Source organism: Falco punctatus (assembly GCF_963210335.1).
Source record: "Falco punctatus genome assembly, chromosome: 7".
Taxonomy (NCBI): Eukaryota; Metazoa; Chordata; class Aves; order Falconiformes; family Falconidae; genus Falco; species Falco punctatus.
The window spans coordinates 44,464,220-44,491,097 of record NC_137587.1 but is presented as its reverse complement, the minus strand read 5'-3'; the positions used below and the strand labels follow the sequence as shown (position 1 = coordinate 44,491,097).

Below are 26,878 nucleotides of genomic sequence, written 5' to 3'. Positions count from 1 at the left end.
CGATCCAGTTTCTAAATGTTTTGCTGTGTCTGCTTTGCCTGTACTAAGTAGAATATAGAGAAAGAAAATAAAGGATGAGAAAACTACCATAAGGAGGTATGTCTGTACATGTAAATCGATAGAACTTGGGATTGTAATGAGTGAAAAGTCTGAATTACCTGAATTACCCTATTGAGAAACTGTGATGTCATTAAGCAGCCATTTCAACAGGCAGTGGGGTATACTCAAACCTTTTTCAAATTTAAGCCGGGATTTTTCAGAATCAGGAAATGCTAACACTACTATCAGTAACTCACACTACTCAAGTTATTATTCATATGGTGAGTTTATTGTGAATTAAGATACAGATGGTGTTTTAATGATATATGTGAAGGCTGTCACATATGCACTCTGGTTTTCATTGTGCACTGGAGAGAAGCATTAATATAAACAAAGAAGCAAATAATTATATACATCTCCTTTCCCAGAAAATCTTTGAAGCAATTCCGCCACTGTGGCAGATCATTCTGTGCATTTAACTATTCGGTAAATATATACATTAAAATCTATTTATCCACATTTTAATAATTATTCTTTGTCAGCATGTTTCATTTGGGTATCTTAAAAATGTGAATTAGTTATATGGGTTTTGGTATTGAATTTATTCTGTTGATTTTTTTTAAATCCTTTTAAAGCTAAATATGACCCACCACAATAATAAAAAAATGAGAAGAGAGGAAGAGGTAAAGTGCTAGTCTTTCTACACTAGTATTTTGGTTTTATTTTGCATTTTAAAATGTTTGTGGAATATACATATTACTTTAGCTGAAATAAAGAAAAATACTTTAATAAGAAAGCAAAAGTAGGTCAGAAAGGTCCAAAATCTAAACAGGTAAGTATAGTTCTCATAGTACTAGTTTATACTCCATTCTGGAAATAATCTATAATTAAACATAATCAGTGTGTTTTGAGAAGCATATCTAACAAGTCTTTTTGCTGTTGTTGAGCCTTTCAATGGTTTGTTTTCATGGATGGGCTCCTCTGTGCCTGTAGTAATTGTTGTCTTTGGGGCAGATCTGAAGAAATCAGTGTTTTTATCAGTGCACGTTATAGCACATCCATGTACTTGAAAATTTAAATGTAGTAAATTCTGTTAAACTGTTTTCATGAATATTTTGGGGTTTGTTTAATTTTCAGTTACTGGAAAAATTAAGAAAACATTATTTTCTGTACATGTAGATTATTTCATTTTCATTGAGGGTTGAGAAAAGACAATCTTCATTTGGTTGTCTCCCTGGGAATATTAGATTGACTATCTTTTTCTTTCTCCAGTAAGATTAGTTCAGTTCTTGCTGAAGATGTCACAATAGTTTTAGAAACTGGAACATTTGATGAGGCCCCATCAATTTCAACTTTTCCACCCTCTGTTGTTTCTTTAGGTGATAAGCTTTCTTGTGCATCAAAAAATACATCAGGTTTATCTGATGGGCTGTCTTCATCTGAGATTCTTCCCTCTTTATGACCCATCTCTTCTTTGTCAACAGTCTTAGCCTTTTTGGAAGGAGATGTGAAACCAAGCTTGGGAAATCTAAACCATCCAGTTTTTTCAGCTTGCTTAGAAGAATCAATATCTGATGCATCAGCAGGTTTTACATCTTCTGGAAGTGATTTTTTTACTTCTGTTTTTGAATCTGTGCTTGCTTCATCACCAGAAGATGAAAAGCCAATACTTGGAAGCCAAAATTTGAATCTTCCAGGAGATCTTTTACTATCAGTTTTTTCTTTTTCATTGGTTATGTCTTTTTCTTCATCTTCTAGTGCTTCAGCTACACCCTCCTCTTTAGGGAGAGGACCCGCAGTTACTTCTTCTGGTGACTTATCAGGAAGACTCTCTTCAAATTTACTGGAAGGCTTTACTTCAACAGCAAATGTTTTTACCTTTGGCAATCTTACTTCTCCACTAAGTTCTTCAGTCTCACTGTGTGGTTTGTCAGATAATTTCAGCTCAATAGTGCCAGTCCTCTGTGGTGCTACTCCAAAGCTTTCATCAGCACATTTAGGTTTGCTCACTGATTCACTTTCTGTAAAAGATGGCTCCTGGACTAGCACTTCTAAGTTACTGTGTGATTCAGGCAACTTCACCTTGAGCAATGAGAATCCTAAAGTAGGAGTTTTGACTTCTGATGAGAGAATCTCTGATTCTTTCAGTATTTCAGTAGTGTAAATCTCACACCTTTCAATAGCAACATGTTCAGGTTCTACTTTCTCACTCACTTCTTGGCCCTCTACATATGACCAATGAATGTCTCGCCCCGCATCTGAAAGGGCGGACTCTATGGTAGTAGTCATCTGTGCTGTTTTAATGTCAGGTTCAGTCAGTGTTAGAATTTTGCTTTTTGCTTTTTGAATACTACCCTCTAAAGCCACTGGTGTTTCTTCAGGGATAGCAGAGCTCGCTTGCAGTTGCACTACTTCAATGTCAGTACTAGATCCCTTTGGATCCATTACCACTTTTGACACTGAAACATCAGCTTCAGTTGGAAGAGCTTTGAAAGTGAATTTTGGTATTTTTAGTTTAGGAATTTTAAGATTGACTTCTGGGCCACCTTGTGATTTTTCCATTGTTTCCACTGTTCTGGTAGATGCTTCCATATGATCTAGGCCAATAGATCCTTCTGTTTTTTGAAACTGCATTTCTGCTGTGCCTGTTTCAGTTTTAGATGCTGAATCAGCTTCTGACTTTGGCAAATTGGTACCGTCTTCAAACCCCTGGATTTCTGAACACAACAATCCAAACTTTGGAATCTCAAACTTGTATGGTTTAATTTTACTTGTTTCTGCTCTGTCTTCTACTTGCACTTCCACCCCTGCAGACATGTCCTTTTCAACACTTTTCACTTGAAATTGCATTTCTGGATCTAGTCTAGTAATTTTCACATCCATCTTCACTCTTGGAACTTCCACTTTTAGATCTTCCAGCTTAGCTATAACATAAGCACCATCTTCTGATCCCTTTGTTGTAGACCATGCATACGTAGCCCTTTTTAATTTGCTCCCTTCACTGTCTTTTCCCATAATCTTAATCTCACCCTTTATCTTTTCTTTTTTAATTACTGCCTCTTGGTTCTGAATACCTAGCTCTTCCTTTGGAAGACTAACATCTATTTTCTCCTGTAGTGCATCCAGAGTAATTTCAGCTGATGGTGGTTTCAATCCTACTCCTGAAATCTCCAACTTAGTGGAACTTTCTACCTTTGGGAAATCTATATCCTGTGATTTGACTTTATGCTCTTGAAGTGTCACAGTACCTGTAGGAAACCTAGTTGTTGAACTGTCGTCTTTGACAATTTCTGAAGCACTTAGGTATGATTTAGACAATTCTGCTGAAGGCACTGTGAATTCTGAAGTATGCATTTTGTGTCCTTCAGCACCGTCCCTAACTATGTCCGCGTAAGTTTCAGTTTTTGGAATATTCACTCTACTGTCTGTTCCTTCTGTGGATAATAAAATATCTCCTTCCATCTTTGGCAAGCTAACATCAGAACTCTTCACAGAATCTCCTAATTTTTGAATCCCTTCTTTTCCAATAGTAATTTCAGCAACTGCGTGTGGTAATGAGAAGGTATTTTCAGCAACACTTACTTCAGTTTGTACTTTGGCAGAGGAAATGCCTGCTTGAGCTTTTTCCATACTTCTTTCAGTGTCAGCATCACCTTTTTTTTCCTTTAAGGATGCCCTGCCAAAGGCAGGTATTCTGAATTTTGGCATTTTAAACCATCCCTGATGTTCTTCAGTTGGAACTTCTTCAGCTTTTATTTCATGTTCTTTCAATTTGCTTTCTTTCTCTTCAAGGCTTTCAATAGTTCCCTCTGTCACTGTTTTATACACTGACTGGGGGCTTATGTCTACCTTTGGAGTTTCAATATCAGCTGTCAGAACTTGGGGTGTTTTTATCTTACAAACACCTACTCCAGGATCTGACATATCAGGTGTAAGTTCTGATGCTGGAACTCCCACAGCAATGTCAGCAAATTCATTTGTCATTTTTAGCTGGGGTAGCTCAGCTTCTATTTTTGGAGAGGTAATCTCTGTCTCTGGGCCTTTCCCTTTTGTTAGGGAGATTCCAAATTTTGGCTTCTGGAATTCGGGCATTTTGATTTTCCCTTCAGGACCTTCCAATTTCATGTTTCTTCCATCCACAGCTGATGATTTTTCTGTTACTGTTTCAGGGCTCCTCAGTTCAACTGAAAGTTCTCCTTTGGGGAACCTAATACTTGTTTTTTGTATGGTATCTTCATCGGCAGAACTTGATTTTAGGACAACCTGTTGAAAACTCCCCTCTGAGGGAGGCAGAGCAGCATCAGTCTTTGCTGAGCTGACTCCTGTTTCAGTTTGGGAGGCTCCAGTTTCTATTTTAGAAAACCCCAGAGTGGGGATCTTAACATCTGCCAGTTTTATGCTTATTTGTGCCCCTTCTTCTGTCCTTTCGGAATGACTTCTTTCTATATCAGGTATCTGTATTGAATCATCACCCTTTCCTTCTGTTTTAGGAATAGTAGCATCAGCTTCAACTTTTGCTGAATGGGTCTGAGATTTGGGAACCTTGATCTTGGAAAGTGAAATTTTAGGCATGACAAATTGAGGTTTTTTAATTGGGCTTTTTTGTTCAACTTTTCCTGCAGATATTTCCAGATCAACGGCTGGCCCAGTACCTTGATCGTCAGTTGCAGTTCCTCTCACTTCTGTGTCTGTTCTGCTTGACATTACAGCAAGTTTCTGATCTTCCAAACTTGCTACGGAATCCAGTTTAACACTTGCTTCCTTCTTTGGTGACCAACTGAAGGATGGAAGTTTGAATTTTGGCATTTTGAAATGTCCTTCTTTCTCTTCTCCATCTCCATCTTGCTTTATTTCCCCTTTGATTTTTAGTGCTGCATCTGAATCATGAATATTGCTGTCTGGTTTTGGAATAGAAATGTCAGCTGATGGGAGGTGAACATCAGCCTCTGATGCCTTATTGTCAGCTTTGATCATTTTGACTTCAGAGCTGTAAGTTTCTTTTCCTGTACCACATTCCATATCCAAATTCGGGGCTTCAACAGCAATATCAGCTATTTCTACCGTTGCTTTTAGCTGGGGAGACTTGACTTCTGATTTGGATTGGCTGACTTTTTCTGACACTTTCCCTTTAGAATGTGCAATTCCAAATTTTGGCATTTGGAATTTGGACATTTTTGTTTTAACTTCAGGACCTTCAATTTTTATTTCTACATTGCCCACAGCAATTTCACTTGACGTTCTTTCAACAGTTGTGTCAGGACTCTTCACCTCGAGGGAGCCTTCAGTTATCATCTTGATATCTGAGGTGGAGAGGCTAGCATTAGCAGCAGCTGATTTCAATGTCATTGATGGGAGACTGACATCCAGCATTGGTGCACCTACAACAACTTCAGCATCAGAGACCTTAGTCGGTATTTCAGCATCAGCATCAGTCATATCAGATGTTATCCTTCCCTTAGAAATTTCAGATTCAGCTTTGGAACCAATGTCACTTTCTGATGGTTTTCCCTTAGACCAAGTAATTCCAAATTTTGGTTTTCTGAATTTAGGAATTTTAACTGTAAAGACTGTGTCACCCACAGACGTTTCCGCAGCTGTTGTTTTCCCTCCAGGCTTCAGACTGCCTTGCTCCAAAGAACCATCTTCATTTAAAAACTGAAAATCTGTTCCTGGAAGATTTTCATCAGCAATAGATGATATTTTTGATTCAGATTCTGCTATATTAATTTGGTATTTAGTAAGAGTAATGTCCCGCTTTGGTAAAGAGGAATCCTGTTCACTTTTAGAAGAAACAATATCAACTTTAGAGAAACCAAGGCTAGGAATTCGGAATTTAGTATTTTTAGAGACACTATCCCCCTTACTATCAGGAAGAATTTTAGATCCAACGCTGCCTGTAAGAACAGCAGGGGTTTCCTCTGTTACAGAATAACAAAGAGCTTCTGCTACAGAAAATTCACCTCCAGATTTACCCTGTCCATGAGGTTTAAAACTTTTAGAAAGAGAAACCTTAGGCATTTTAAATAGGGGACTTTTAGATTTACCAATTTCATCCTCTTTTAAAGGGGAGGAATCAATTCCAACTTCAACAGCAGATGTTTGGATGTCGGCCCCGGGCAGGGTCACATCGACTTCGGCAGCTCCCGATGGCACTGTCACTTGGGGCTCCTTGAGGCTGACGTCCACATCAGCGGCCACAGTGGCCTTGGCGTCTCTGCTGCTGGACCAGCCAAAGGAAGGCATGCCGAACTTGGGCATCTTGAACTTGCCGTCCTTGGTCTTCGCGGCCTCCTTCTCCGGGGCTTTGGCTTCCCCTTCGAGGGTGAGGGCTGCCTCGGGTGCCTGCACGTCGATGCTGGCCTTTGGAAGGGCGACGTCGACGGACGGGAGGCTGATGTCCACCTTGGGAGCTTTGATGTCAGCTTTGGGCATTTTGAGGGAGGGCTTCTCCAGCTTCCAGCCAGCCCCTTCGGTTTTGGCGCCGGGGACGTCGGCTTTGAGGCCCAGCGTGGGGCCCTCCACTGCAGCCGTCACGGTGGCAGAGGGAAGGTCGACCTCTGCGGTGGGCAGGCTGATCTCGCCTTCGGGCCCTTCCGCCTTGGGGAGCGACACTCCAAATTTGGGCTTGTCGAACTTGGGCATCTTAAACTTCCCTTTCAGGCCCGTGGCTTCCAGCTCGGCCCCGTCGAGGGAGCCTTCGGCTGTAGGCCCTTTGAGGTCTATCTCGGGTGCCTGGAGCTCGAGGGAGCCTTCGACGGAGGGCAGCTTGATGTCGGGAGCCGCGATGCTGATGTCGCCAGTGCCGGCCTTGAGGTCTGCCTCCGGGAGGCTGACCTCTGCATCCAGTTTGGGAGCCTTGACGGTCGGCTTGGAGAAGGCCACGCTGGGCACCTTGACTTTCGGCATGTGTATTTTCATGCCGCCACCCTCAAGTTTGCCGGCAGCCACCTCCAGGCCGCCTTCGACGTCGGGGCCCTGCAGGGCGACTTCGCCCCCCTGGACTTCGGCCTGGGCTTGGGGCAGCGCGACCTCGGCCTTTGGCAGGCTGACCTGCACGTGGGGACCTTTGACTTTGGGCAGCTTGACGTCGGGCAGCTTGACGCTGGGCATCTTGAATCGACCTTTCTCGCCGTCTCCTGTGGCGGCTGTCTCCAGGGCCACCTCCACGCCGGGCGCTTGGATGTCGGCCCCGGGCAGGGTCACATCGACTTCGGCAGCTCCCGATGGCACTGTCACTTGGGGCTCCTTGAGGCTGACGTCCACATCAGCGGCCACAGTGGCCTTGGCGTCTCTGCTGCTGGACCAGCCAAAGGAAGGCATGCCGAACTTGGGCATCTTGAACTTGCCGTCCTTGGTCTTCGCGGCCTCCTTCTCCGGGGCTTTGGCTTCCCCTTCGAGGGTGAGGGCTGCCTCGGGTGCCTGCACGTCGATGCTGGCCTTTGGAAGGGCGACGTCGACGGACGGGAGGCTGATGTCCACCTTGGGAGCTTTGATGTCAGCTTTGGGCATTTTGAGGGAGGGCTTCTCCAGCTTCCAGCCAGCCCCTTCGGTTTTGGCGCCGGGGACGTCGGCTTTGAGGCCCAGCGTGGGGCCCTCCACTGCAGCCGTCACGGTGGCAGAGGGAAGGTCGACCTCTGCGGTGGGCAGGCTGATCTCGCCTTCGGGCCCTTCCGCCTTGGGGAGCGACACTCCAAATTTGGGCTTGTCGAACTTGGGCATCTTAAACTTCCCTTTCAGGCCCGTGGCTTCCAGCTCGGCCCCGTCGAGGGAGCCTTCGGCTGTAGGCCCTTTGAGGTCTATCTCGGGTGCCTGGAGCTCGAGGGAGCCTTCGACGGAGGGCAGCTTGATGTCGGGAGCCGCGATGCTGATGTCGCCAGTGCCGGCCTTGAGGTCTGCCTCCGGGAGGCTGACCTCTGCATCCAGTTTGGGAGCCTTGACGGTCGGCTTGGAGAAGGCCACGCTGGGCACCTTGACTTTCGGCATGTGTATTTTCATGCCGCCACCCTCAAGTTTGCCGGCAGCCACCTCCAGGCCGCCTTCGACGTCGGGGCCCTGCAGGGCGACTTCGCCCCCCTGGACTTCGGCCTGGGCTTGGGGCAGCGCGACCTCGGCCTTTGGCAGGCTGACCTGCACGTGGGGACCTTTGACTTTGGGCAGCTTGACGTCGGGCAGCTTGACGCTGGGCATCTTGAATCGACCTTTCTCGCCGTCTCCTGTGGCGGCTGTCTCCAGGGCCACCTCCACGCCGGGCGCTTGGATGTCGGCCCCGGGCAGGGTCACATCGACTTCGGCAGCTCCCGATGGCACTGTCACTTGGGGCTCCTTGAGGCTGACGTCCACATCAGCGGCCACAGTGGCCTTGGCGTCTCTGCTGCTGGACCAGCCAAAGGAAGGCATGCCGAACTTGGGCATCTTGAACTTGCCGTCCTTGGTCTTCGCGGCCTCCTTCTCCGGGGCTTTGGCTTCCCCTTCGAGGGTGAGGGCTGCCTCGGGTGCCTGCACGTCGATGCTGGCCTTTGGAAGGGCGACGTCGACGGACGGGAGGCTGATGTCCACCTTGGGAGCTTTGATGTCAGCTTTGGGCATTTTGAGGGAGGGCTTCTCCAGCTTCCAGCCAGCCCCTTCGGTTTTGGCGCCGGGGACGTCGGCTTTGAGGCCCAGCGTGGGGCCCTCCACTGCAGCCGTCACGGTGGCAGAGGGAAGGTCGACCTCTGCGGTGGGCAGGCTGATCTCGCCTTCGGGCCCTTCCGCCTTGGGGAGCGACACTCCAAATTTGGGCTTGTCGAACTTGGGCATCTTAAACTTCCCTTTCAGGCCCGTGGCTTCCAGCTCGGCCCCGTCGAGGGAGCCTTCGGCTGTAGGCCCTTTGAGGTCTATCTCGGGTGCCTGGAGCTCGAGGGAGCCTTCGACGGAGGGCAGCTTGATGTCGGGAGCCGCGATGCTGATGTCGCCAGTGCCGGCCTTGAGGTCTGCCTCCGGGAGGCTGACCTCTGCATCCAGTTTGGGAGCCTTGACGGTCGGCTTGGAGAAGGCCACGCTGGGCACCTTGACTTTCGGCATGTGTATTTTCATGCCGCCACCCTCAAGTTTGCCGGCAGCCACCTCCAGGCCGCCTTCGACGTCGGGGCCCTGCAGGGCGACTTCGCCCCCCTGGACTTCGGCCTGGGCTTGGGGCAGCGCGACCTCGGCCTTTGGCAGGCTGACCTGCACGTGGGGACCTTTGACTTTGGGCAGCTTGACGTCGGGCAGCTTGACGCTGGGCATCTTGAATCGACCTTTCTCGCCGTCTCCTGTGGCGGCTGTCTCCAGGGCCACCTCCACGCCGGGCGCTTGGATGTCGGCCCCGGGCAGGGTCACATCGACTTCGGCAGCTCCCGATGGCACTGTCACTTGGGGCTCCTTGAGGCTGACGTCCACATCAGCGGCCACAGTGGCCTTGGCGTCTCTGCTGCTGGACCAGCCAAAGGAAGGCATGCCGAACTTGGGCATCTTGAACTTGCCGTCCTTGGTCTTCGCGGCCTCCTTCTCCGGGGCTTTGGCTTCCCCTTCGAGGGTGAGGGCTGCCTCGGGTGCCTGCACGTCGATGCTGGCCTTTGGAAGGGCGACGTCGACGGACGGGAGGCTGATGTCCACCTTGGGAGCTTTGATGTCAGCTTTGGGCATTTTGAGGGAGGGCTTCTCCAGCTTCCAGCCAGCCCCTTCGGTTTTGGCGCCGGGGACGTCGGCTTTGAGGCCCAGCGTGGGGCCCTCCACTGCAGCCGTCACGGTGGCAGAGGGAAGGTCGACCTCTGCGGTGGGCAGGCTGATCTCGCCTTCGGGCCCTTCCGCCTTGGGGAGCGACACTCCAAATTTGGGCTTGTCGAACTTGGGCATCTTAAACTTCCCTTTCAGGCCCGTGGCTTCCAGCTCGGCCCCGTCGAGGGAGCCTTCGGCTGTAGGCCCTTTGAGGTCTATCTCGGGTGCCTGGAGCTCGAGGGAGCCTTCGACGGAGGGCAGCTTGATGTCGGGAGCCGCGATGCTGATGTCGCCAGTGCCGGCCTTGAGGTCTGCCTCCGGGAGGCTGACCTCTGCATCCAGTTTGGGAGCCTTGACGGTCGGCTTGGAGAAGGCCACGCTGGGCACCTTGACTTTCGGCATGTGTATTTTCATGCCGCCACCCTCAAGTTTGCCGGCAGCCACCTCCAGGCCGCCTTCGACGTCGGGGCCCTGCAGGGCGACTTCGCCCCCCTGGACTTCGGCCTGGGCTTGGGGCAGCGCGACCTCGGCCTTTGGCAGGCTGACCTGCACGTGGGGACCTTTGACTTTGGGCAGCTTGACGTCGGGCAGCTTGACGCTGGGCATCTTGAATCGACCTTTCTCGCCGTCTCCTGTGGCGGCTGTCTCCAGGGCCACCTCCACGCCGGGCGCTTGGATGTCGGCCCCGGGCAGGGTCACATCGACTTCGGCAGCTCCCGATGGCACTGTCACTTGGGGCTCCTTGAGGCTGACGTCCACATCAGCGGCCACAGTGGCCTTGGCGTCTCTGCTGCTGGACCAGCCAAAGGAAGGCATGCCGAACTTGGGCATCTTGAACTTGCCGTCCTTGGTCTTCGCGGCCTCCTTCTCCGGGGCTTTGGCTTCCCCTTCGAGGGTGAGGGCTGCCTCGGGTGCCTGCACGTCGATGCTGGCCTTTGGAAGGGCGACGTCGACGGACGGGAGGCTGATGTCCACCTTGGGAGCTTTGATGTCAGCTTTGGGCATTTTGAGGGAGGGCTTCTCCAGCTTCCAGCCAGCCCCTTCGGTTTTGGCGCCGGGGACGTCGGCTTTGAGGCCCAGCGTGGGGCCCTCCACTGCAGCCGTCACGGTGGCAGAGGGAAGGTCGACCTCTGCGGTGGGCAGGCTGATCTCGCCTTCGGGCCCTTCCGCCTTGGGGAGCGACACTCCAAATTTGGGCTTGTCGAACTTGGGCATCTTAAACTTCCCTTTCAGGCCCGTGGCTTCCAGCTCGGCCCCGTCGAGGGAGCCTTCGGCTGTAGGCCCTTTGAGGTCTATCTCGGGTGCCTGGAGCTCGAGGGAGCCTTCGACGGAGGGCAGCTTGATGTCGGGAGCCGCGATGCTGATGTCGCCAGTGCCGGCCTTGAGGTCTGCCTCCGGGAGGCTGACCTCTGCATCCAGTTTGGGAGCCTTGACGGTCGGCTTGGAGAAGGCCACGCTGGGCACCTTGACTTTCGGCATGTGTATTTTCATGCCGCCACCCTCAAGTTTGCCGGCAGCCACCTCCAGGCCGCCTTCGACGTCGGGGCCCTGCAGGGCGACTTCGCCCCCCTGGACTTCGGCCTGGGCTTGGGGCAGCGCGACCTCGGCCTTTGGCAGGCTGACCTGCACGTGGGGACCTTTGACTTTGGGCAGCTTGACGTCGGGCAGCTTGACGCTGGGCATCTTGAATCGACCTTTCTCGCCGTCTCCTGTGGCGGCTGTCTCCAGGGCCACCTCCACGCCGGGCGCTTGGATGTCGGCCCCGGGCAGGGTCACATCGACTTCGGCAGCTCCCGATGGCACTGTCACTTGGGGCTCCTTGAGGCTGACGTCCACATCAGCGGCCACAGTGGCCTTGGCGTCTCTGCTGCTGGACCAGCCAAAGGAAGGCATGCCGAACTTGGGCATCTTGAACTTGCCGTCCTTGGTCTTCGCGGCCTCCTTCTCCGGGGCTTTGGCTTCCCCTTCGAGGGTGAGGGCTGCCTCGGGTGCCTGCACGTCGATGCTGGCCTTTGGAAGGGCGACGTCGACGGACGGGAGGCTGATGTCCACCTTGGGAGCTTTGATGTCAGCTTTGGGCATTTTGAGGGAGGGCTTCTCCAGCTTCCAGCCAGCCCCTTCGGTTTTGGCGCCGGGGACGTCGGCTTTGAGGCCCAGCGTGGGGCCCTCCACTGCAGCCGTCACGGTGGCAGAGGGAAGGTCGACCTCTGCGGTGGGCAGGCTGATCTCGCCTTCGGGCCCTTCCGCCTTGGGGAGCGACACTCCAAATTTGGGCTTGTCGAACTTGGGCATCTTAAACTTCCCTTTCAGGCCCGTGGCTTCCAGCTCGGCCCCGTCGAGGGAGCCTTCGGCTGTAGGCCCTTTGAGGTCTATCTCGGGTGCCTGGAGCTCGAGGGAGCCTTCGACGGAGGGCAGCTTGATGTCGGGAGCCGCGATGCTGATGTCGCCAGTGCCGGCCTTGAGGTCTGCCTCCGGGAGGCTGACCTCTGCATCCAGTTTGGGAGCCTTGACGGTCGGCTTGGAGAAGGCCACGCTGGGCACCTTGACTTTCGGCATGTGTATTTTCATGCCGCCACCCTCAAGTTTGCCGGCAGCCACCTCCAGGCCGCCTTCGACGTCGGGGCCCTGCAGGGCGACTTCGCCCCCCTGGACTTCGGCCTGGGCTTGGGGCAGCGCGACCTCGGCCTTTGGCAGGCTGACCTGCACGTGGGGACCTTTGACTTTGGGCAGCTTGACGTCGGGCAGCTTGACGCTGGGCATCTTGAATCGACCTTTCTCGCCGTCTCCTGTGGCGGCTGTCTCCAGGGCCACCTCCACGCCGGGCGCTTGGATGTCGGCCCCGGGCAGGGTCACATCGACTTCGGCAGCTCCCGATGGCACTGTCACTTGGGGCTCCTTGAGGCTGACGTCCACATCAGCGGCCACAGTGGCCTTGGCGTCTCTGCTGCTGGACCAGCCAAAGGAAGGCATGCCGAACTTGGGCATCTTGAACTTGCCGTCCTTGGTCTTCGCGGCCTCCTTCTCCGGGGCTTTGGCTTCCCCTTCGAGGGTGAGGGCTGCCTCGGGTGCCTGCACGTCGATGCTGGCCTTTGGAAGGGCGACGTCGACGGACGGGAGGCTGATGTCCACCTTGGGAGCTTTGATGTCAGCTTTGGGCATTTTGAGGGAGGGCTTCTCCAGCTTCCAGCCAGCCCCTTCGGTTTTGGCGCCGGGGACGTCGGCTTTGAGGCCCAGCGTGGGGCCCTCCACTGCAGCCGTCACGGTGGCAGAGGGAAGGTCGACCTCTGCGGTGGGCAGGCTGATCTCGCCTTCGGGCCCTTCCGCCTTGGGGAGCGACACTCCAAATTTGGGCTTGTCGAACTTGGGCATCTTAAACTTCCCTTTCAGGCCCGTGGCTTCCAGCTCGGCCCCGTCGAGGGAGCCTTCGGCTGTAGGCCCTTTGAGGTCTATCTCGGGTGCCTGGAGCTCGAGGGAGCCTTCGACGGAGGGCAGCTTGATGTCGGGAGCCGCGATGCTGATGTCGCCAGTGCCGGCCTTGAGGTCTGCCTCCGGGAGGCTGACCTCTGCATCCAGTTTGGGAGCCTTGACGGTCGGCTTGGAGAAGGCCACGCTGGGCACCTTGACTTTCGGCATGTGTATTTTCATGCCGCCACCCTCAAGTTTGCCGGCAGCCACCTCCAGGCCGCCTTCGACGTCGGGGCCCTGCAGGGCGACTTCGCCCCCCTGGACTTCGGCCTGGGCTTGGGGCAGCGCGACCTCGGCCTTTGGCAGGCTGACCTGCACGTGGGGACCTTTGACTTTGGGCAGCTTGACGTCGGGCAGCTTGACGCTGGGCATCTTGAATCGACCTTTCTCGCCGTCTCCTGTGGCGGCTGTCTCCAGGGCCACCTCCACGCCGGGCGCTTGGATGTCGGCCCCGGGCAGGGTCACATCGACTTCGGCAGCTCCCGATGGCACTGTCACTTGGGGCTCCTTGAGGCTGACGTCCACATCAGCGGCCACAGTGGCCTTGGCGTCTCTGCTGCTGGACCAGCCAAAGGAAGGCATGCCGAACTTGGGCATCTTGAACTTGCCGTCCTTGGTCTTTGCGGCCTCCTTCTCCGGGGCTTTGGCTTCCCCTTCGAGGGTGAGGGCTGCCTCGGGTGCCTGCACGTCGATGCTGGCCTTTGGAAGGGCGACGTCGACGGACGGGAGGCTGATGTCCACCTTGGGAGCTTTGATGTCAGCTTTGGGCATTTTGAGGGAGGGCTTCTCCAGCTTCCAGCCAGCCCCTTCGGTTTTGGCGCCGGGGACGTCGGCTTTGAGGCCCAGCGTGGGGCCCTCCACTGCAGCCGTCACGGTGGCAGAGGGAAGGTCGACCTCTGCGGTGGGCAGGCTGATCTCGCCTTCGGGCCCTTCCGCCTTGGGGAGCGACACTCCAAATTTGGGCTTGTCGAACTTGGGCATCTTAAACTTCCCTTTCAGGCCCGTGGCTTCCAGCTCGGCCCCGTCGAGGGAGCCTTCGGCTGTAGGCCCTTTGAGGTCTATCTCGGGTGCCTGGAGCTCGAGGGAGCCTTCGACGGAGGGCAGCTTGATGTCGGGAGCCGCGATGCTGATGTCGCCAGTGCCGGCCTTGAGGTCTGCCTCCGGGAGGCTGACCTCTGCATCCAGTTTGGAAGCCTTGACGGTCGGCTTGGAGAAGGCCACGCTGGGCACCTTGACTTTCGGCATGTGTATTTTCATGCCGCCACCCTCAAGTTTGCCGGCAGCCACCTCCAGGCCGCCTTCGACGTCGGGGCCCTGCAGGGCGACTTCGCCCCCCTGGACTTCGGCCTGGGCTTGGGGCAGCGCGACCTCGGCCTTTGGCAGGCTGACCTGCACGTGGGGACCTTTGACTTTGGGCAGCTTGACGTCGGGCAGCTTGACGCTGGGCATCTTGAATCGACCTTTCTCGCCGTCTCCTGTGGCGGCTGTCTCCAGGGCCACCTCCACGCCGGGCGCTTGGATGTCGGCCCCGGGCAGGGTCACATCGACTTCGGCAGCTCCCGATGGCACTGTCACTTGGGGCTCCTTGAGGCTGACGTCCACATCAGCGGCCACAGTGGCCTTGGCGTCTCTGCTGCTGGACCAGCCAAAGGAAGGCATGCCGAACTTGGGCATCTTGAACTTGCCGTCCTTGGTCTTCGCGGCCTCCTTCTCCGGGGCTTTGGCTTCCCCTTCGAGGGTGAGGGCTGCCTCGGGTGCCTGCACGTCGATGCTGGCCTTTGGAAGGGCGACGTCGACGGACGGGAGGCTGATGTCCACCTTGGGAGCTTTGATGTCAGCTTTGGGCATTTTGAGGGAGGGCTTCTCCAGCTTCCAGCCAGCCCCTTCGGTTTTGGCGCCGGGGACGTCGGCTTTGAGGCCCAGCGTGGGGCCCTCCACTGCAGCCGTCACGGTGGCAGAGGGAAGGTCGACCTCTGCGGTGGGCAGGCTGATCTCGCCTTCGGGCCCTTCCGCCTTGGGGAGCGACACTCCAAATTTGGGCTTGTCGAACTTGGGCATCTTAAACTTCCCTTTCAGGCCCGTGGCTTCCAGCTCGGCCCCGTCGAGGGAGCCTTCGGCTGTAGGCCCTTTGAGGTCTATCTCGGGTGCCTGGAGCTCGAGGGAGCCTTCGACGGAGGGCAGCTTGATGTCGGGAGCCGCGATGCTGATGTCGCCAGTGCCGGCCTTGAGGTCTGCCTCCGGGAGGCTGACCTCTGCATCCAGTTTGGGAGCCTTGACGGTCGGCTTGGAGAAGGCCACGCTGGGCACCTTGACTTTCGGCATGTGTATTTTCATGCCGCCACCCTCAAGTTTGCCGGCAGCCACCTCCAGGCCGCCTTCGACGTCGGGGCCCTGCAGGGCGACTTCGCCCCCCTGGACTTCGGCCTGGGCTTGGGGCAGCGCGACCTCGGCCTTTGGCAGGCTGACCTGCACGTGGGGACCTTTGACTTTGGGCAGCTTGACGTCGGGCAGCTTGACGCTGGGCATCTTGAATCGACCTTTCTCGCCGTCTCCTGTGGCGGCTGTCTCCAGGGCCACCTCCACGCCGGGCGCTTGGATGTCGGCCCCGGGCAGGGTCACATCGACTTCGGCAGCTCCCGATGGCACTGTCACTTGGGGCTCCTTGAGGCTGACGTCCACATCAGCGGCCACAGTGGCCTTGGCGTCTCTGCTGCTGGACCAGCCAAAGGAAGGCATGCCGAACTTGGGCATCTTGAACTTGCCGTCCTTGGTCTTCGCGGCCTCCTTCTCCGGGGCTTTGGCTTCCCCTTCGAGGGTGAGGGCTGCCTCGGGTGCCTGCACGTCGATGCTGGCCTTTGGAAGGGCGACGTCGACGGACGGGAGGCTGATGTCCACCTTGGGAGCTTTGATGTCAGCTTTGGGCATTTTGAGGGAGGGCTTCTCCAGCTTCCAGCCAGCCCCTTCGGTTTTGGCGCCGGGGACGTCGGCTTTGAGGCCCAGCGTGGGGCCCTCCACTGCAGCCGTCACGGTGGCAGAGGGAAGGTCGACCTCTGCGGTGGGCAGGCTGATCTCGCCTTCGGGCCCTTCCGCCTTGGGGAGCGACACTCCAAATTTGGGCTTGTCGAACTTGGGCATCTTAAACTTCCCTTTCAGGCCCGTGGCTTCCAGCTCGGCCCCGTCGAGGGAGCCTTCGGCTGTAGGCCCTTTGAGGTCTATCTCGGGTGCCTGGAGCTCGAGGGAGCCTTCGACGGAGGGCAGCTTGATGTCGGGAGCCGCGATGCTGATGTCGCCAGTGCCGGCCTTGAGGTCTGCCTCCGGGAGGCTGACCTCTGCATCCAGTTTGGGAGCCTTGACGGTCGGCTTGGAGAAGGCCACGCTGGGCACCTTGACTTTCGGCATGTGTATTTTCATGCCGCCACCCTCAAGTTTGCCGGCAGCCACCTCCAGGCCGCCTTCGACGTCGGGGCCCTGCAGGGCGACTTCGCCCCCCTGGACTTCGGCCTGGGCTTGGGGCAGCGCGACCTCGGCCTTTGGCAGGCTGACCTGCACGTGGGGACCTTTGACTTTGGGCAGCTTGACGTCGGGCAGCTTGACGCTGGGCATCTTGAATCGACCTTTCTCGCCGTCTCCTGTGGCGGCTGTCTCCAGGGCCACCTCCACGCCGGGCGCTTGGATGTCGGCCCCGGGCAGGGTCACATCGACTTCGGCAGCTCCCGATGGCACTGTCACTTGGGGCTCCTTGAGGCTGACGTCCACATCAGCGGCCACAGTGGCCTTGGCGTCTCTGCTGCTGGACCAGCCAAAGGAAGGCATGCCGAACTTGGGCATCTTGAACTTGCCGTCCTTGGTCTTCGCGGCCTCCTTCTCCGGGGCTTTGGCTTCCCCTTCGAGGGTGAGGGCTGCCTCGGGTGCCTGCACGTCGATGCTGGCCTTTGGAAGGGCGACGTCGACGGACGGGAGGCTGATGTCCACCTTGGGAGCTTTGATGTCAGCTTTGGGCATTTTGAGGGAGGGCTTCTCCAGCTTCCAGCCAGCCCCTTCGGTTTTGGCGCCGGGGACGTCGGCTTTGAGGCCCAGCGTGGGGCCCTCCACTGCAGCCGTCACGGTGGCAGAGGGAAGGTCGACCTCTGCGGTGGGCAGGCTGATCTCGCCTTCGGGCCCTTCCGCCTTGGGGAGCGACACTCCAAATTTGGGCTTGTCGAACTTGGGCATCTTAAACTTCCCTTTCAGGCCCGTGGCTTCCAGCTCGGCCCCGTCGAGGGAGCCTTCGGCTGTAGGCCCTTTGAGGTCTATCTCGGGTGCCTGGAGCTCGAGGGAGCCTTCGACGGAGGGCAGCTTGATGTCGGGAGCCGCGATGCTGATGTCGCCAGTGCCGGCCTTGAGGTCTGCCTCCGGGAGGCTGACCTCTGCATCCAGTTTGGGAGCCTTGACGGTCGGCTTGGAGAAGGCCACGCTGGGCACCTTGACTTTCGGCATGTGTATTTTCATGCCGCCACCCTCAAGTTTGCCGGCAGCCACCTCCAGGCCGCCTTCGACGTCGGGGCCCTGCAGGGCGACTTCGCCCCCCTGGACTTCGGCCTGGGCTTGGGGCAGCGCGACCTCGGCCTTTGGCAGGCTGACCTGCACGTGGGGACCTTTGACTTTGGGCAGCTTGACGTCGGGCAGCTTGACGCTGGGCATCTTGAATCGACCTTTCTCGCCGTCTCCTGTGGTGGCTGTCTCCAGGGCCACCTCCACGCCGGGCGCTTGGATGTCGGCCCCGGGCAGGGTCACATCGACTTCGGCAGCTCCCGATGGCACTGTCACTTGGGGCTCCTTGAGGCTGACGTCCACATCAGCGGCCACAGTGGCCTTGGCGTCTCTGCTGCTGGACCAGCCAAAGGAAGGCATGCCGAACTTGGGCATCTTGAACTTGCCGTCCTTGGTCTTCGCGGCCTCCTTCTCCGGGGCTTTGGCTTCCCCTTCGAGGGTGAGGGCTGCCTCGGGTGCCTGCACGTCGATGCTGGCCTTTGGAAGGGCGACGTCGACGGACGGGAGGCTGATGTCCACCTTGGGAGCTTTGATGTCAGCTTTGGGCATTTTGAGGGAGGGCTTCTCCAGCTTCCAGCCAGCCCCTTCGGTTTTGGCGCCGGGGACGTCGGCTTTGAGGCCCAGCGTGGGGCCCTCCACTGCAGCCGTCACGGTGGCAGAGGGAAGGTCGACCTCTGCGGTGGGCAGGCTGATCTCGCCTTCGGGCCCTTCCGCCTTGGGGAGCGACACTCCAAATTTGGGCTTGTCGAACTTGGGCATCTTAAACTTCCCTTTCAGGCCCGTGGCTTCCAGCTCGGCCCCGTCGAGGGAGCCTTCGGCTGTAGGCCCTTTGAGGTCTATCTCGGGTGCCTGGAGCTCGAGGGAGCCTTCGACGGAGGGCAGCTTGATGTCGGGAGCCGCGATGCTGATGTCGCCAGTGCCGGCCTTGAGGTCTGCCTCCGGGAGGCTGACCTCTGCATCCAGTTTGGGAGCCTTGACGGTCGGCTTGGAGAAGGCCACGCTGGGCACCTTGACTTTCGGCATGTGTATTTTCATGCCGCCACCCTCAAGTTTGCCGGCAGCCACCTCCAGGCCGCCTTCGACGTCGGGGCCCTGCAGGGCGACTTCGCCCCCCTGGACTTCGGCCTGGGCTTGGGGCAGCGCGACCTCGGCCTTTGGCAGGCTGACCTGCACGTGGGGACCTTTGACTTTGGGCAGCTTGACGTCGGGCAGCTTGACGCTGGGCATCTTGAATCGACCTTTCTCGCCGTCTCCTGTGGCGGCTGTCTCCAGGGCCACCTCCACGCCGGGCGCTTGGATGTCGGCCCCGGGCAGGGTCACATCGACTTCGGCAGCTCCCGATGGCACTGTCACTTGGGGCTCCTTGAGGCTGACGTCCACATCAGCGGCCACAGTGGCCTTGGCGTCTCTGCTGCTGGACCAGCCAAAGGAAGGCATGCCGAACTTGGGCATCTTGAACTTGCCGTCCTTGGTCTTCGCGGCCTCCTTCTCCGGGGCTTTGGCTTCCCCTTCGAGGGTGAGGGCTGCCTCGGGTGCCTGCACGTCGATGCTGGCCTTTGGAAGGGCGACGTCGACGGACGGGAGGCTGATGTCCACCTTGGGAGCTTTGATGTCAGCTTTGGGCATTTTGAGGGAGGGCTTCTCCAGCTTCCAGCCAGCCCCTTCGGTTTTGGCGCCGGGGACGTCGGCTTTGAGGCCCAGCGTGGGGCCCTCCACTGCAGCCGTCACGGTGGCAGAGGGAAGGTCGACCTCTGCGGTGGGCAGGCTGATCTCGCCTTCGGGCCCTTCCGCCTTGGGGAGCGACACTCCAAATTTGGGCTTGTCGAACTTGGGCATCTTAAACTTCCCTTTCAGGCCCGTGGCTTCCAGCTCGGCCCCGTCGAGGGAGCCTTCGGCTGTAGGCCCTTTGAGGTCTATCTCGGGTGCCTGGAGCTCGAGGGAGCCTTCGACGGAGGGCAGCTTGATGTCGGGAGCCGCGATGCTGATGTCGCCAGTGCCGGCCTTGAGGTCTGCCTCCGGGAGGCTGACCTCTGCATCCAGTTTGGGAGCCTTGACGGTCGGCTTGGAGAAGGCCACGCTGGGCACCTTGACTTTCGGCATGTGTATTTTCATGCCGCCACCCTCAAGTTTGCCGGCAGCCACCTCCAGGCCGCCTTCGACGTCGGGGCCCTGCAGGGCGACTTCGCCCCCCTGGACTTCGGCCTGGGCTTGGGGCAGCGCGACCTCGGCCTTTGGCAGGCTGACCTGCACGTGGGGACCTTTGACTTTGGGCAGCTTGACGTCGGGCAGCTTGACGCTGGGCATCTTGAATCGACCTTTCTCGCCGTCTCCTGTGGCGGCTGTCTCCAGGGCCACCTCCACGCCGGGCGCTTGGATGTCGGCCCCGGGCAGGGTCACATCGACTTCGGCAGCTCCCGATGGCACTGTCACTTGGGGCTCCTTGAGGCTGACGTCCACATCAGCGGCCACAGTGGCCTTGGCGTCTCTGCTGCTGGACCAGCCAAAGGAAGGCATGCCGAACTTGGGCATCTTGAACTTGCCGTCCTTGGTCTTCGCGGCCTCCTTCTCCGGGGCTTTGGCTTCCCCTTCGAGGGTGAGGGCTGCCTCGGGTGCCTGCACGTCGATGCTGGCCTTTGGAAGGGCGACGTCGACGGACGGGAGGCTGATGTCCACCTTGGGAGCTTTGATGTCAGCTTTGGGCATTTTGAGGGAGGGCTTCTCCAGCTTCCAGCCAGCCCCTTCGGTTTTGGCGCCGGGGACGTCGGCTTTGAGGCCCAGCGTGGGGCCCTCCACTGCAGCCGTCACGGTGGCAGAGGGAAGGTCGACCTCTGCGGTGGGCAGGCTGATCTCGCCTTCGGGCCCTTCCGCCTTGGGGAGCGACACTCCAAATTTGGGCTTGTCGAACTTGGGCATCTTAAACTTCCCTTTCAGGCCCGTGGCTTCCAGCTCGGCCCCGTCGAGGGAGCCTTCGGCTGTAGGCCCTTTGAGGTCTATCTCGGGTGCCTGGAGCTCGAGGGAGCCTTCGACGGAGGGCAGCTTGATGTCGGGAGCCGCGATGCTGATGTCGCCAGTGCCGGCCTTGAGGTCTGCCTCCGGGAGGCTGACCTCTGCATCCAGTTTGGGAGCCTTGACGGTCGGCTTGGAGAAGGCCACGCTGGGCACCTTGACTTTCGGCATGTGTATTTTCATGCCGCCACCCTCAAGTTTGCCGGCAGCCACCTCCAGGCCGCCTTCGACGTCGGGGCCCTGCAGGGCGACTTCGCCCCCCTGGACTTCGGCCTGGGCTTGGGGCAGCGCGACCTCGGCCTTTGGCAGGCTGACCTGCACGTGGGGACCTTTGACTTTGGGCAGCTTGACGTCGGGCAGCTTGACGCTGGGCATCTTGAATCGACCTTTCTCGCCGTCTCCTGTGGCGGCTGTCTCCAGGGCCACCTCCACGCCGGGCGCTTGGATGTCGGCCCCGGGCAGGGTCACATCGACTTCGGCAGCTCCCGATGGCACTGTCACTTGGGGCTCCTTGAGGCTGACGTCCACATCAGCGGCCACAGTGGCCTTGGCGTCTCTGCTGCTGGACCAGCCAAAGGAAGGCATGCCGAACTTGGGCATCTTGAACTTGCCGTCCTTGGTCTTCGCGGCCTCCTTCTCCGGGGCTTTGGCTTCCCCTTCGAGGGTGAGGGCTGCCTCGGGTGCCTGCACGTCGATGCTGGCCTTTGGAAGGGCGACGTCGACGGACGGGAGGCTGATGTCCACCTTGGGAGCTTTGATGTCAGCTTTGGGCATTTTGAGGGAGGGCTTCTCCAGCTTCCAGCCAGCCCCTTCGGTTTTGGCGCCGGGGACGTCGGCTTTGAGGCCCAGCGTGGGGCCCTCCACTGCAGCCGTCACGGTGGCAGAGGGAAGGTCGACCTCTGCGGTGGGCAGGCTGATCTCGCCTTCGGGCCCTTCCGCCTTGGGGAGCGACACTCCAAATTTGGGCTTGTCGAACTTGGGCATCTTAAACTTCCCTTTCAGGCCCGTGGCTTCCAGCTCGGCCCCGTCGAGGGAGCCTTCGGCTGTAGGCCCTTTGAGGTCTATCTCGGGTGCCTGGAGCTCGAGGGAGCCTTCGACGGAGGGCAGCTTGATGTCGGGAGCCGCGATGCTGATGTCGCCAGTGCCGGCCTTGAGGTCTGCCTCCGGGAGGCTGACCTCTGCATCCAGTTTGGGAGCCTTGACGGTCGGCTTGGAGAAGGCCACGCTGGGCACCTTGACTTTCGGCATGTGTATTTTCATGCCGCCACCCTCAAGTTTGCCGGCAGCCACCTCCAGGCCGCCTTCGACGTCGGGGCCCTGCAGGGCGACTTCGCCCCCCTGGACTTCGGCCTGGGCTTGGGGCAGCGCGACCTCGGCCTTTGGCAGGCTGACCTGCACGTGGGGACCTTTGACTTTGGGCAGCTTGACGTCGGGCAGCTTGACGCTGGGCATCTTGAATCGACCTTTCTCGCCGTCTCCTGTGGCGGCTGTCTCCAGGGCCACCTCCACGCCGGGCGCTTGGATGTCGGCCCCGGGCAGGGTCACATCGACTTCGGCAGCTCCCGATGGCACTGTCACTTGGGGCTCCTTGAGGCTGACGTCCACATCAGCGGCCACAGTGGCCTTGGCGTCTCTGCTGCTGGACCAGCCAAAGGAAGGCATGCCGAACTTGGGCATCTTGAACTTGCCGTCCTTGGTCTTCGCGGCCTCCTTCTCCGGGGCTTTGGCTTCCCCTTCGAGGGTGAGGGCTGCCTCGGGTGCCTGCACGTCGATGCTGGCCTTTGGAAGGGCGACGTCGACGGACGGGAGGCTGATGTCCACCTTGGGAGCTTTGATGTCAGCTTTGGGCATTTTGAGGGAGGGCTTCTCCAGCTTCCAGCCAGCCCCTTCGGTTTTGGCGCCGGGGACGTCGGCTTTGAGGCCCAGCGTGGGGCCCTCCACTGCAGCCGTCACGGTGGCAGAGGGAAGGTCGACCTCTGCGGTGGGCAGGCTGATCTCGCCTTCGGGCCCTTCCGCCTTGGGGAGCGACACTCCAAATTTGGGCTTGTCGAACTTGGGCATCTTAAACTTCCCTTTCAGGCCCGTGGCTTCCAGCTCGGCCCCGTCGAGGGAGCCTTCGGCTGTAGGCCCTTTGAGGTCTATCTCGGGTGCCTGGAGCTCGAGGGAGCCTTCGACGGAGGGCAGCTTGATGTCGGGAGCCGCGATGCTGATGTCGCCAGTGCCGGCCTTGAGGTCTGCCTCCGGGAGGCTGACCTCTGCATCCAGTTTGGGAGCCTTGACGGTCGGCTTGGAGAAGGCCACGCTGGGCACCTTGACTTTCGGCATGTGTATTTTCATGCCGCCACCCTCAAGTTTGCCGGCAGCCACCTCCAGGCCGCCTTCGACGTCGGGGCCCTGCAGGGCGACTTCGCCCCCCTGGACTTCGGCCTGGGCTTGGGGCAGCGCGACCTCGGCCTTTGGCAGGCTGACCTGCACGTGGGGACCTTTGACTTTGGGCAGCTTGACGTCGGGCAGCTTGACGCTGGGCATCTTGAATCGACCTTTCTCGCCGTCTCCTGTGGTGGCTGTCTCCAGGGCCACCTCCACGCCGGGCGCTTGGATGTCGGCCCCGGGCAGGGTCACATCGACTTCGGCAGCTCCCGATGGCACTGTCACTTGGGGCTCCTTGAGGCTGACGTCCACATCAGCGGCCACAGTGGCCTTGGCGTCTCTGCTGCTGGACCAGCCAAAGGAAGGCATGCCGAACTTGGGCATCTTGAACTTGCCGTCCTTGGTCTTCGCGGCCTCCTTCTCCGGGGCTTTGGCTTCCCCTTCGAGGGTGAGGGCTGCCTCGGGTGCCTGCACGTCGATGCTGGCCTTTGGAAGGGCGACGTCGACGGACGGGAGGCTGATGTCCACCTTGGGAGCTTTGATGTCAGCTTTGGGCATTTTGAGGGAGGGCTTCTCCAGCTTCCAGCCAGCCCCTTCGGTTTTGGCGCCGGGGACGTCGGCTTTGAGGCCCAGCGTGGGGCCCTCCACTGCAGCCGTCACGGTGGCAGAGGGAAGGTCGACCTCTGCGGTGGGCAGGCTGATCTCGCCTTCGGGCCCTTCCGCCTTGGGGAGCGACACTCCAAATTTGGGCTTGTCGAACTTGGGCATCTTAAACTTCCCTTTCAGGCCCGTGGCTTCCAGCTCGGCCCCGTCGAGGGAGCCTTCGGCTGTAGGCCCTTTGAGGTCTATCTCGGGTGCCTGGAGCTCGAGGGAGCCTTCGACGGAGGGCAGCTTGATGTCGGGAGCCGCGATGCTGATGTCGCCAGTGCCGGCCTTGAGGTCTGCCTCCGGGAGGCTGACCTCTGCATCCAGTTTGGGAGCCTTGACGGTCGGCTTGGAGAAGGCCACGCTGGGCACCTTGACTTTCGGCATGTGTATTTTCATGCCGCCACCCTCAAGTTTGCCGGCAGCCACCTCCAGGCCGCCTTCGACGTCGGGGCCCTGCAGGGCGACTTCGCCCCCCTGGACTTCAGCCTGGGCTTGGGGCAGCGCGACCTCGGCCTTTGGCAGGCTGACCTGCACGTGGGGACCTTTGACTTTGGGCAGCTTGACGTCGGGCAGCTTGACGCTGGGCATCTTGAATCGACCTTTCTCGCCGTCTCCTGTGGCGGCTGTCTCCAGGGCCACCTCCACGCCAGGCGCTTGGATGTCGGCCCCGGGCAGGGTCACATCGACTTCGGCAGCTCCCGATGGCACTGTCACTTGGGGCTCCTTGAGGCTGACGTCCACATCAGCGGCCACAGTGGCCTTGGCGTCTCTGCTGCTGGACCAGCCAAAGGAAGGCATGCCGAACTTGGGCATCTTGAACTTGCCGTCCTTGGTCTTCGCGGCCTCCTTCTCCGGGGCTTTGGCTTCCCCTTCGAGGGTGAGGGCTGCCTCGGGTGCCTGCACGTCGATGCTGGCCTTTGGAAGGGCGACGTCGACGGACGGGAGGCTGATGTCCACCTTGGGAGCTTTGATGTCAGCCTTGGTATATTGAGTTTTTTCTTTTTTTTTATGTGGTACTATACTGTTATCTCCCTTTGTTATGTTTACAGTACTTTTTCTAATTAGCATTTCTTCTCCTGTTTCTTCTAAAATATTCTCAGTTTTGCACGGTTTTATAGTTAGAATTTTTTGGCTTGGCATCTGTCCTTGAGATATTTGTCCTATATCCTCTGCTTTTATTTTTCCTTTCGAGATGCCTATTTCAATTTCCTCATTTGTAACCTTCATTTCTTCTGGTAATACACTCCTTTCTTGTTTTGTGCTTGCCTCTAGTGCTGGAACTTCTCCTTCCCTGTCACTTTCCTGATCTTCAGGTTGCCCTGTCTGATCCTTTGGTGTTGCCCAAGTAAATGTAGGTAATTTAAACTTTGGAAGTCTGAATTTGCTTTCTGTTCCCTCCATATCCTTTTCTCCTGTCTTTATGCCAGTGTTCATCTTAATGGTTTTATCACTTGTGGACATACTGTCTTCTTCTATCTGTGCCTTTTTTACAATATCTACAGTTTCAGCTGTGCTTTCCTCTCTCAATATTTTCAGTTCAGCTTTAGGTGTTTTGTCCTTTTTGAATGATGGCATTTGTATTTTCCAAGTAGATACTTCTGATTCTTCATCAGGCATGTTAGGATTCAGGTCCAAATTCCTGCCATCCTCTGAACTCATTTCAGCTGTTTTTTCTGGTACTGAATGTGGAACACGACTTTCCATTTTGGTGTGTTCAGTCTCTGGCTCTTTTCCTTTGGGCACTGAAATCCCGAATTTTGTTTTCTGAATTGTTAGTATTTGTGTATCTTGTTTGGTTTGTTTTTCCCCTGTTTCCAGTGCATCAGATGTTGTATGTAACTCTGCTTTAGCAGTGCCAATTTCTAGACCTTTTACCTGTATAGATCCTTGAGCTGTGTGACCCATCATGTCTATGTTAATTCCACTTTCCCCTTCTGTTTTATCTGCTGTTCCTTTCTGTTTCTTTTTTCGGGATTTTGATGAGACTTGTGGTGTTTGTTTAGTTGGGCTTTCTTTCAGGTCAGTTGTTTCCATACTGGGCTTTGATACCTTTGCTGTTATAGCTGTTATGTCAGATACAGTAATTTTTGATGTTGATTCCTTGTCTTTTTCTTTTTTAATTCTTATTTCAACTTCAGGGCATTTTTTGGTATGAGATGGAATGCCATTTTTTATATCTTTTAAGTCTTTTGTTAAAGTTTCATGTACCTCCCCTGTTCTAATTTCATAAGCAGGAGATGTGGTATATTCAACAGTCAGGATTTCAGGATTTTCCAGGCTGATATCTTCTTTATGTATTTTCTCTTTTTCAGATAACAGTGTAGTTTTTATTTCTTTTTTTTGCTTGTCTTGTGGTTCAGGTTTGGATCTGTGCATTTTGAATCCAATGCTAGGGAACTTCAGTTTCTTTTGGCTTCCTTTTTTTTCTTTGATATGAACTTCTTGTTGAAATTGAGACTCTGTGTCTGTGCTTGTAGGGGAAATATCCTGTATAGCAGGCTCATATGCATCTGATGTACTATGAGATCTTCTGTGGCCCAGTATCTTTTTATTTTTGATTGACTGGAATTTTGGCCATGATAATCTATCTTTTTTAGGTCTCTTGCTTCTTCCTACCCTTTGACTTACAATTAATGTTTCCCTGTCTTCTTCTGAAATGGTTTTTCCTGAGTCATGCAGTGTTTCTTCAGGAATGCTCTCACTAAGTTCTTTTTCCTGAAAGAACAAATAATAGTCAGAAAATTAAAAATAAACTAAATAGAGGTGCAAAACAAAATAAAATACATACTATAAAATATGCAGAAAAAAGTGCTTTTCTTCACAGTATCAACTTGTTATATAAAAAATTCCTCAAAATGGTGTATATAATTCAGGCAGAAATTACATAAAACAAATGGGTTGTATGACTGTAATATCTGAATTTCTGAAGGTCTGCATTCTTTGCAAAACATTGCAGTAAATAGAGGTTTCTATATGTATGTCTCTCCCTATATATGCCTGGATATATATAAAGGATATCTATATTAAAATATATATAGGTATTTGAAGAGAAAAATAATTCTGAATGTGATGGAGACCTATAAGC

General features: G+C 56.1%; 1 protein-coding gene across 5 annotated transcripts in view; it reads right to left on the bottom strand.

The window, feature by feature from the left end:
• Positions 1 to 306: 306 nt before the first annotated feature.
• AHNAK2 (AHNAK nucleoprotein 2) overlaps positions 307 to 26,878 on the bottom strand; it is a 58,203-nt gene continuing 31,631 nt past the window's right edge. For all 5 annotated transcript variants that reach the window (XM_080397287.1, XM_080397288.1, XM_080397284.1 and 2 more), the window contains one exon: positions 307 to 26,508. In XM_080397287.1, coding sequence (XP_080253413.1) covers positions 1,258 to 26,508 — 25,251 coding nt within the window. In that variant the 3' untranslated portion in view covers positions 307 to 1,257. The remainder of the gene's footprint in view (positions 26,509 to 26,878) is intronic.